The following is an 11,925-nucleotide window of genomic DNA, read 5'->3' on the forward strand; positions in this document are numbered from 1 at the left end:
TCTATATTATACTCAGGGACTGCTGTTCTCTATATTAAACACAGGAACTCCTGTTTTCTGTATTATACACAGGGACTGCTGTTCTCTATATTAGACATGGGAACTGCTGTTCTCTATATTATACACGGGGACTGCTGTTCTCTATATTAGTCATCGATGTAGCAGAGGAAAAGGTGGGGGGTGTTGCCAGTGTAGCTGCGGAAGATGGACTGTCCCACATATCCTACGAAGAGGCAGGCATAGCTGGGGCCCATGTGGGTGCCCATGGCTACTCCTTTGGTTTGGAGGAAGTGGGAGGATTGGAAAGAGAAGTTGTTCAGGGTGAGGACCAGTTCAGTCAGTCGAAGGAGGGTGTCAGTGGAAGGGTACTGGTTAGTACGGCGGGAAAGGAAGAAGGGGAGGGCTTTGAGTCCTTTGTGATGGGGGATACAATGGCATACAACTTGGCACTCTTCATGCTCCTGCTGTTGCTCCTGTACCGGCAGGTTTAAAATCAACCATTTTATTACTCAGTGAGGTCTCAATGGAGTTTTTCTAAAGCATAGTTATTTCTTCATCAATCAGAAAATGTATCCAGTGAAAAATATTTGAGTTGAGAACATTTTGCAGTCTGAGTGTAGTGTTGAGAATGCTACTCGTAGCATCCATTGTTTTACATTCACAATGTGTCCTTCATTTGCCAACACAGCGGATGGCCTGTAGAGGATGAGAGACAGTGTAGGCATGAAATCTGCTGCATCCGACAAAATGAGATGTAATAACAGGCTCCAAGAAATTAACTTGTATGAGATTTGGTTTTTAAATGCACCCGACAGTTCTCAAAGTCTAACAAGATTAATAATGCATTAGCCAATGTTGTAATCACACAGTGCAGAATGAATTCACACATTACATCATGTTCAGTTCAGACAGAGATTGCTGAACATTTTGATGGATGAATTTTCCTTTCTGGCCAAGCACAGAGCTGCTGTTTTCAAAAGAAACTTCGTAATGAATGTCGGTTTTCTCACAGACTCAACAGGAGGAATTCAATCCTATTTAAATCCAGTTAGGTTTTCAACACCTGAGAGCAGAGTACAATTGCACTGTGTCTTCTTAATTATTCAGTTTGCCAGACTGTTGAATGACTTTGTTTTTATTTAATCTGAAACCTGTCTTCTTGGCATTCTCTGGTACATTTGGTGGTTTAGGTTTTTATTAAATAAATGTATTTTGGCTGTTCAGTTCTCTAGTCCAAAGATTTGAAACCTTGACTTGACATCATAAAAGGGATTGAGAAAACAAAATCAGCACCACACCTTAGAGCCATTTGAAATCTTGTCTGCTTATTTGGAAGGAAATAAAATGAAATTGCTATCACAAAGAAAAGACTACACAGGCAGTTTTTCACAGGCTACCTCTTTCCAGTTTGGATAAAGCAGTCAGGATTTCACGAGGCAGCAGTGCACCTGTTCAGAAAGTTGGAGCAACTCTACCTCGACCTGTCCTCACCTTCTTATGATGCTTCTCAGAAGATTAACTGCTATAAGTTGGGGTTTCCACCCTTTGAAGGGATGAGATCTGGCCCCAAGAGTTGCCCATCAGAGGGCTGGCAACTCATCACCCTCAACAGTGCCTCCAGGGGTGGTGGCCACTGATGGGACTGCAGCAGGCCAGGACCAAGTGTGAAGAATGAGGCTGAGAATTAAGGCATTTCAGGTCGGGCTTACCAGTGTCAGTCAGGCAGGCCATGTGGGTGAGTCAGTTGTGAGAGCATCAGGAACAACCCTTTCATGGCCCATGGCTCTTCATACCTTTTTCTTATTCACTTGTGGGACATGGTGTTTGTGGCTTGGCCTAGAGCTCCCACTTCCTGGCAGTGAGTTTGCCAGGATACAACTGGTGGGTCACTCCAGGTGAAAAAGTGTTGAATAGTCACTGGTTAAAAAAACGGAGCAACTGGGAGTTGACCTAAGGATGGGAGGGCCATCAACCACCTTCCCTGTCGCTGGTGAAATGCTAACCCTCAATATCCAACATGATTTCATATCCTCCCCACACCTAGCACTTCCCACTTTGTTTATGCAGTGAGTCCAGTTGGGTTTTTAGGTCATGATAATCTCAAGTTAGTGGGGAAATTCAGTGATGGTCAAGCAGTGGTGGTTAGATTGTGTCTTATTGGAGAAGTCATTGCCTGGCATTTCTGTGGTGCGAATGTTACTTGCTATTTGTCAGCCCAAGCTTGGATATAGTCCAGATTTGTTGCATTTGATCATGCACTGCTTCAGTTTGTGATGCGTTGTGAATGGTGCTGAATATTGTGCAATCATCGGCAAACATCCCCACTTCTGACCTTATGATGGAGGGAAGGTCATTGATGAATCAGCTGAAAATGGTTGGGTCTGGAACACTACCCTGAGGAACTCCTGCAGAGATGTTCTTGAACCTTTAAAAGCTTTCCTTTAAAATCCTTTAATATCTATTCGTAAACCCATTGAGCTGACTCATACATTAGCTTTAATGTTATACACTGATTTTTACTTTCTTTGATCTTTTAATTAAGGTTATTTATAGACTCTCAAAATAATTCAACTTTGCGACAGAAATAATTAACCCCGGCCTTACTTGCTAAATTTTCCAGTTTCCAGTTCCAGTGTCAGAAATGTTAAGCTGTCTCTTCTCTTGTTTCACGCACTTATTGATCTGCTCTGTGTTTCCAATAGGATCACTTTTAGATTTTCAGCATTTTACATAGCATTAGAACTGCATTGATGGCTGGAGTGCTCTCAAAGTGAGCATAGGGTGTGTGTGTGAGTATGTGTGTGTGCAGGAGAGGCGGTGAGGCACTGGAGTGATAGGGATAGAAGGTGGTGGTTGAGAAAGGGGAATGTTGATGGGCAGTGCCTCTCCTCTTGCTGATGCTTCACCAGCAATGGTTGCCAGGATCCTCCACAAAATATATAGCCAGTACACACTCACATCTTATTGTCCAATCAGTGCCATTAAGAAAACAGAAAGAAAAATACTTTGTTGTGAAACATAGATGATTACATTGGAGCACTATAATCGAAGGCTGGTTTCCTATGAAATGCCACATTAATAATTTATCTCCTGCTGAGTAATTCTGCATAAATAAATGTACTGAACAGAATAGGGTAAGTGATAAATTGCAGCAATAGACCATTCAGCCTATTTGGAAAGCTGAAGCACATACATTTGCAGCACCAAAGCAAATATTGTCCTTTTGAGATATTTTCTAATGGTCACAAACTCTGATTATTTCTTGTGTATTTCTGGTGTCAAATTCCTGCCAAACCAGCAGAGTTCCCACAGTGGCATTGTTGTAGAAACAAGACTTGTCCAAATTCCAAGTTCTGTTGTGGCTTGTCATCTAATTTTGTGTGACCTTCTAGACTTTGCTGACCTGACTATGTGACCTGACTATGTGATGATAATTACATTGTTAGGACACTTTCTTGGGTTTGTCGTGTGTGCTGAACACATCATGGCCATAATTTATATCATCATTGTGGCTTTGGTTTGTCTTCTTCATTTGAATTACTAGCTAAGTGTCTTTTCTTGAAGTCGAGTTCTGTTCTTTTTCTTTTAAATTATTTATATGTCACTTCTATCAGTCACCAAAACTCCTTGTGCAAAGACCTGGAAACTTTGTTGTGTCAATTGATCCCTGAGTTGATATTGGTCCTTGGGCCTCATTCACATCAGGTTGTGGAATCGAGCTCAGCATCACCAGGGAGCTCAACAGACTGAAGAACATTTGAATTTTGCTCTGCTGTCTCAGTAGTGGGACATAGGCAGCTGTTGGCTATAACTGGCATAGCTATAGGCCAGTTAGCCTAACATCTGTCATTGGGAAGAAGTTAGAGTCTCTCATAAAGGTTACAATTGCAGACCCTTCAGAAATACATAATGTCATCAAGCAGAATCAACATGGCTCTATGAAAGGGAAATCATACCTGACCACCTCATTAGAATTTTTCAAGGGTTATGCAGAGAATTATGGAATGGGGATAGTTTGAATTGAGACACTGGCAATGTGGAGAGAGCCAGGTATTGGGGTTAGTTTGAGGATCTCTCATGGGGCTCTCTTCTCACAACCCTGTAACAATGCCAAACAATTCCCTATACCTTTGGATGTTTAATCCATTTTCTGGATACTGTACCATTGATAATTAATGAACCACTGCTTCACACTTACCTTTTTTAACATTGGTATTGCTGGCTGAGCCAGCATTTATTGCCTGTCGTTAATAGCCCTTCAGAAGGTGGTGTTGAACTGTCTCCCTGAACCATTGCACCTTCACTCACAAAGTTTGAGACTCAACCACTTACAATGCATCTTATTTTCTGTGATTCACCTTGTACTCTGCTCCATTTCTCCCAGTTTGCATATGTTTTCTGAATCATCTGCTGCCTTACCCCCGGTCACCCAATGCCTCCTGGCATCTTTGCATTACACTGTATTCTGTTAGTCCTTTTTTACCAGCCCCCATATCCAAATGTTCACTGCACATGCCTTGGCCCAGTTATGCTCCCTGCTTGCACCCTGTCTACTGGTGCTCTCTGATCCCTGACCCCCTTTACCTTCCTGTCCTTTCTGTATACTCTACTAACTCCTTTATTTCCCCCATCCACCTCCCCACATCTTTCCCTTTATCCCCTGCTGATTGTGTCCTGGTGCATCTTGTTCCCTATTTTCTCCCCTGCCTGTGTTTTTTGTTCACTGCATCTTCTCAGGTTTTCATTGGTTACCTGGTTTCCTCCTAATCTTATCACTTGTTCATCAACCCCTTTCTGCTCTCTGTTCATGAGGCACTTTCGAAAATGATTGATCTGATCAAACTTGAGTGTTATTGAAAAGAGAGATATGTCACCTTGCACTCAAGAAAAGAAATGCAAGAATGCTAAACTTCAAATCATCTTATGGAATTTGGAATTATTGTGTTAACGTTTTGACAACTTATCTCTCTTTTCAATAACATTCCTGTTCTGTGTTCTCAAGCAATGTTTATATGATGCAAATTAAAATCATTATAAAAATATGTTTAAGTTTTTAACCTTGCAGAATTAATTTTGCCTTGTGCAGATGTGATTTTCCAATGCCTTTTTACTGCAGCAGCTCGACTCTATCCAGTGTTTGTGGTCCAGTGACTGTGAGTAATGCCCACAACCCCCTTATGTTTTTCCCTGTATTAGCCTGTGCTGAAGCAAGCCATGCCAGGAGGGAATCCTTCCTCAAGGCTGCTAGAATCTTCATTGTGCAGATTGCATTAGGTTCATGTGGAAATTCAAGTTATCAGTGGCGCGCTCTAAGGGAAAGACATAAATATCTTTCCTGAGCGAGCAAAATCAAAGGAGATCAGTTCATCTTAATGAATGTATTGCTACCGACAGTGTATTGTGTGTGTTCAGTAAGGGCTAGAGTGAATTTTTAGTAGTAAATGACAAGTTGACATTGTCGAGTGTAGAAAGCTTTGAATAATTCAAGTGCAAAGTATAATTTTATGTCCTGCCAAAGCTTTGAATGAACAGGATGTGAACATGGATGAATTGTTGACCTACACCTGCAAAATATCAATTAAGACAAGAAATACTCTGATTGATTTTCAGCACTTGGAGTCGTGAAGCATATCAATAATGGCTAGGGTGAGTAGGGCACTGTGAGAAAATTCATTGCTTACAATCCCTAGTGGCTTCAGTTCTGTTTGTGATAATAGCATTGTAAAAAATGATATGTTGGTTAGGTAAGATGAAATAAGCTGAGAGGAGGTTTGTAAGCCCATGATTAGATTTTTGTGTTGTAAAACTCTCTAGTTCTTCTGTCTGTTCAAACATTCACTGCTTCTTGATTCAGGACCAATAATTTATTTGTACATTGCATGCCATGTGTGAACATTTACATTAGTATTGTTGCAACAAATCTACTTAGATTGCAGGCTGATTTTTCCAATATTTTCCAACACATCCAGAATGCAGAAGTAGAAATTGAAAATTGTTTCTTTTGGCTTTGTCTTCACTTCCTCCCTTCTTTTCTGTTGTTGATTCTCTTCACTTTTATTATTTTTGTTTCATTGTGTGACACAATGCTTCAAGAAGCTTGTTTTGACGAGACTGAGCACAACAGGAAATCTGCCTGACTGCCCCCCTCCCCACTTGCCCAATCTGTGATCAGCTGTATCATTCTTCATTATCTGGACCTAAAGTTCACTGAACAACCCATCCATGGAGGCAGCCAGACAAGTCCATTCCAGAGCCAATATGATGTTGTAGTGGATTCTTCCAACCTTGACTCCAGTTTGCTGTGTGGCTCCTAATCTCATCACCTGTTCACCAATCCCTTTCTGCTCCCTGTTCATAAGGCACTTTTGAAAATGATTGATCTGATCACACTTGAACATTGCTGAAAAGAGAGACGTGTCATCTTGCACTCATCAAGAGAAATACAAGAATGCCAAATTGCCTGTTGCTTCTGTGCCTGTTTGTGTATCTTTATAAAGTTTTCGTGTTTGAAATCACGGGGTTGTCTCCTGCCTGGAGTGAACCGGCACCTGGTCATTGGCAGTCCTTTCAATGCCAGAGTCCTGGGACATTTCTTCCTCTGATTGTTTGAGGAGGCATTGCCTATGATGTGCTCACCCTGACCCTTACCTGGCTCTAGTACCCATCGAGTCAGTATCTGGGCTGAAGGAAGGTGCAGGAGACAACCTTGCTGATGTTTCCTCTGAGGCAAATGTATCTTCTTCTTTAGACATAGTGTGGACTGGAGGGACCGCAATTATCAGGGCAGAGACTGTAGGGATGCTGCTGGTGCAGAGTGTACCGGGAAGCTGGAAATGGAGCACTTCTCTTGGTTTCAGTTTAATCTATGTATCTTTTAAATGAACTTATATTTGGTGATCTTTGGCTTCCCTTTCAGAGATTGCAAATTTGGCCACACATGGGCTATATTTTCCTGAACTCACTCGACCTGGTGTAATTGTGGAAAGTTGGAGAGCGGTTCCTTATTTGAATCAAACAATGGTCTAACTCCTGTGTCCTCTGTGGATCCCAGTCTCTTTTTCTGAATTTATCACATGGTGGGTGGCACACAAATGGTCTGAGATATGTGTGTGTGCATCCACCTTGCCATCTTGGATGCTCAGTCATGAACTTAATGTCTGTAAAACCTAAATGTACTATTTGTTGTCTTGTATAATTAGCTTGCTTGTGATGTAGCCGTTGTTAAGGAGCTGGTTTAGAATTGGAGTTGGAGTCACAAATGTCAAATTCAGATTTAAGAAGGAAATCTCTTAATGCTGAACATCCTGTTGTGTAGGAGGGATGTACTTGGTGTCCTTTTGGTATCCTCTGGTAGATATGTGTACTGTATGATGGTCTTGATGGCTTCATGAGGTGCAATTGTAGTTGTTTTTTCTTAACATTGATCAGTTACTAGGAGCCACAGAAATCTTTGTTTCAGAAACCTTTGATATGTAAAGCTACAATCTCCTATGTGCAAACTGAAACACTTGTCTCACTGATCGAACAAAATGCATTCCTGTGCAAAGATATGATTTGTTTGAAGTGGAGCTCTTGTGTCATTTTAGAGCTTGAGCTGCTCATGGTTAAACTAATGAAATGCTTTTACAATCCATCCACATAAGGGCTTTATTTTCTTCCATATTTTAATTACCTACTCAACAAATTCTCATATGCACTGACTCAATGAGTCACAGGGGCTAATTAAAATGTTTGGCGAAAAGTATTGCAGGCAAGCAAATAGGACCTCACACTGCCCAATAAGCCACATGAAAATCTGGACAAGTGGATATGAGACCAGTTAATATGCAACAGGCTCAACACCCTACAGTGGGGCTTTCCAAAACAGTTGTTATGACTCTAAATGAGATGAAAACTTGGAAGAATTTGGAGCTGTGATCTCCAAGGCAGCAACGATTGACCCTCTTCCCCTTGCTCTAATTGGTCTTTTCCTCTTCCCTGTACCAAGAGAAATTGTGATAGTTTTCAAGCCTCAAAGTGGGACCACAGTGGAAAAGGTTTGGGAAGCATTGTCGCACAGTGTAGATTACAAGTGCTGTTGGTTGATAGAACCTGGATAAGTAAGGTTCACTTGGGCTGTCATTCCATTGTTAATAAGGTGGACTACAAGAAAATAACTTGGTAAGTCTGTACAACTCTGCTCAAAGTGCTCTATGACCATTAGTGATGGATGTTATGAGACAGACTGGTAAAAACCTTTCAGTACAAGATTTTGGCCTCCAATCATCAGTCAGTAAATTGAGCCTTTTTGCTGTAAACTATTTATAAATGAAATCTGAAGCTTTGTCAAGGACACCCAGTCCTTGTAGTTTTACCAGTACATGATGCAATTTGGGCTGGGGACATTTTCCTAATTAGCTGACCTTGGAGTACGATTAACTTGCAGCCCCATGGGCCTAGACGGTGTCAGTATGTAACAGTTCTGGAAATGCTGCATTGGGACTGCTTTCTCGAACCGACAGAATTATACTAGATTAGATTAGATTACTTACAGTGTGGAATCAGGCCCTTCGGCCCAACAAGTCCACACCGACTCTCCGAAGAGCAACCCACCCAGACCCATTCCCCTACATGTACCCCTTCACCTAACACTACAGGCAATTTAGCATGGCCAATTCACCTAACCTGCAGATTTTGGACTGTGGGAGGAAACCGGAGCACCCGGAGGAAACCCACGCAGACACGGGGAGAATGTGAAAAATCCACACAGACAGTTGCCTGAGGCGGGAATTGAACCTGGGTCTCTGGCGCTGTGGGGCAGCAGTGCAAACCACTGTGCCACTGTGCCGCCCACAGTTAAGCGTCTGAAGAAATTAAAACATAAAAATTGTTCACAGTTTGTATTGAGTTCCATCCAGATAGTAATTGCAGCAGCTATGCAGTATAGGATCATAGAATCTCAACAGTGCAGAGAGAAACCATTCAGCCCCTCGAGTCTGCACTGACCCTTTGAAAAGTATCCCACTTAGACTTACCTACCTCCCCTATCACCCCGCATTTCCCATGGAGAATCCACCTGGCCTGAACATCCCTGGACACTGTGGGCAATTTAGCACGGCCAATCTACCTAACCTGCCCGTCTTTGAACTGTGGGAGGAAACTGAAGCACCTGGAGGAAACCCATGCAGACACGGCGAGAATGTGCAAACTCCACACAGACAGTCACTCGAGGCTGGAATCAAATCTGGATCCCTGACGCTGTGAGGCAACAGTGCTAACGACTGTGCAGCCGTGTATCTATTCAATAGTTCTCCCATGTTTTACGATTTCTGTAATTAACTAGTTAATTGACAAAGGACGTTCACAGCATGTGAACTCTCAATAAATGATTGTAGAAGATGGCGTAATGAAAAATATTTACGTTGTTTTGAGCTGTTTCAAACACAAGGGGGAAGATTTTGACTCTGGGCAATAATCTAAAATAGGAAATGTTGGCTTAGCCTGACATTGTACAGTTGTTTTCTTTCCCACTGGCATGGAAGAAAATATTTATTCAGAGACATATATTATGCAGTTAATTTGAAATCTCAAATTGGCCAAATTCAAAATTATCTCCAATGTTGTCTTTTTCTTACAACACTTATTAAACGCGTGCCTTACATTAGTGCTGTAAGTGCTGTAATAATATTTTGCTTTCATTGTTTTTCCTCCCCTTGCCCTTCCTCTCACACCATAGGTTTCATTCCAGTGTGTAGTCTGGGGCTCTCTCAAGTTGGCAGAATGAACTTTGGCAATGATGTTAGCACCCTGAAGTACTTCACCATTTGTGGGCTGCAAGAAGGATATGAGCCCTTTGCTGTGAACATGAACAGAGACATCACAATGTGGTTTAGCAAAAGGCTGCCTCAGTTTGTACCTGTACCAGCAAACCACGAACATGTTGAGGTAGGGTAGACAGCATCTGTGTTTAGTCTCAAGTTTAAGGGGGAATATCGTTGTCAGAAAACTTGCTGGTCATTATTTTGAGCCAAGCACCAGTAACCCAATGACAGATTTCAAACAGATTGCTTCTCTTCCAGACTGGGTTTGAATATTAACAATGTGCTTTTGAAAGATAACACCCTGCTCAGCTTTTGAGTCATGCATCTGATGTCTTTGTATTTTGTGGCTGTTGTTTGTCATATATGGGCAGTTCAGTGATCCTAACATATAAACATATGAATTAGGAACAGAAGACCACGCCACCATTCAATAAGATAATGAGACCATAAGAGAGAGGAGTGGAAGTAAGGCCATTTGGCCCATCAAGTCCACTCCACCATTTAATCATGGCTGATGGGCATTTCAATTCCACTTACCCGCACTCTCCCCGTAGCCCACATTATTCTCCATTTGCCATATTTTTGCCCACTCACTCAAATTCTTTATATCCGTCTGCGACTTCCTTATGTCATAGAGTCTTAGAGTCAGAGAGATGTATAGCATGGAAACAGACCCTTCGGTCCAACGCATCTATGCCACTCAGTAAAAACTGCATGAGTCAACCACCTGCTCAAAAACTGCATGAGTCCATGTAAAATTCTGTAAATGTATTTTTTTTAGAAATAGAATCAGTCTAAACCTTGGGGCACAGACAGCCTCACACAGGACACCTCACACCTTCAATGCGTTATCTGAGCTGACATGGCATCTGTTGTTAAAGTTCACTTGAGAATGTTACTTTAAAAAAATTTCTGGGATTTACATATGAAAGAACTGAAACCAACATAGTCATTCTAAAAGATGAGAGACTTAACAAAGAATCCAAGTCTTTTTCAATATATAATTTCAGTTGCATCACACTGTAAACATCTGCTATAAATTCTGTGTCTTATGATCTTATACTCCACAACCACCTGAAGGAGCAGTGCTCAGAAGGCTAATGCTTCCAAATATACCTGTTGGACTTTCACCTGGTGTTGTGTGATGTTTTTTTCATCTTCCTGATGACATTGAGGTTTTCTGAGTACACAGCTTTAATCATCAATTTGATCACCTTACCCACGACAGATGTCATGCTAACCGGTCTATACTTCCCTGTTTTTTTGCCTACCTCCGTTCTTAAACAGAGGGGTTATATTTGCTATCCTGCAGTCTGATGGGACTTTTCATGAATTGAGGGAATTTTGAAAAATCAACACCAATGCATCCATTTCCTCATTGGTTCTTGTTTAAGATCCCAGGATAGTGTTGTCAGCTCACAGCAATTTGCTGAGTGCTGCTTCCCTCATGATTGTAGTTTCACTAAATTCCTCTCTCTCTTCTACCTCCTGAGTTACAGCTATTACTGGAAGTTTTATGTATTCTGTCTAGTCAGGACAGAAGCAAAATATCTGCTGTGCTTTTCCAGCACCACTCTACTCCAGAAGCAAAATATTTGTTCATTTGATCTGCTATTTCCTTATGGTCTACTATTAACTGTCCATTTTCACTCTATGGAGGACCAACACTCACTAAATTCCCTTTAAAATATCTTTTGCTATACACACCTGCTATCTGGTTTTACACTCCTTACTTTCATACTTGATTAACCTGATTAACCTTCTTATTATTCTCTGCCATTCTTTACATTGTGATCAATCACCTGACCTGCCACTCATCTTTCTGTAGTTATGTGTTTTACGTTGAGTTTGTTGCTTTGCCTAACTTCAGTTAACCATGAATGATGAATTACATAGAACATAGAACATAGAAGAATACAGCGCAGTACAGGACCTTCGGCCCTCGATGTTGCGTCGATCCAAGCCCACCTAATCTACACAGCCCACTATCCTCCATATGCCTATCCAATGCCTGCTTAAATGCCCATAATGAGGGAGAGTCCACCACTGCTACTGGCAGGGCATTCCATGAACTCACGACTCGCTGAGTAAAGAACCTACCCCTAACATCTGTCCTATACCTACC

At 41.6% G+C, this 11,925-nt stretch overlaps 1 protein-coding gene across 1 annotated transcript in view; it reads left to right on the forward strand.

Moving 5' to 3' along the window:
- The window catches only part of ryr2a (ryanodine receptor 2a (cardiac)), a 749,067-nt gene that overhangs the window by 460,066 nt on the left and 277,076 nt on the right, over nucleotides 1-11,925 (forward strand). The window contains exon 28 of the mRNA XM_043695572.1: nucleotides 9,716-9,924. Within this exon, the coding sequence (XP_043551507.1) occupies nucleotides 9,716-9,924 (209 nt within the window). The remainder of the gene's footprint in view (nucleotides 1-9,715; nucleotides 9,925-11,925) is intronic.

The sequence above is a fragment of the Chiloscyllium plagiosum genome, chromosome 9 (assembly GCF_004010195.1).
Source record: "Chiloscyllium plagiosum isolate BGI_BamShark_2017 chromosome 9, ASM401019v2, whole genome shotgun sequence".
Taxonomy (NCBI): Eukaryota; Metazoa; Chordata; class Chondrichthyes; order Orectolobiformes; family Hemiscylliidae; genus Chiloscyllium; species Chiloscyllium plagiosum.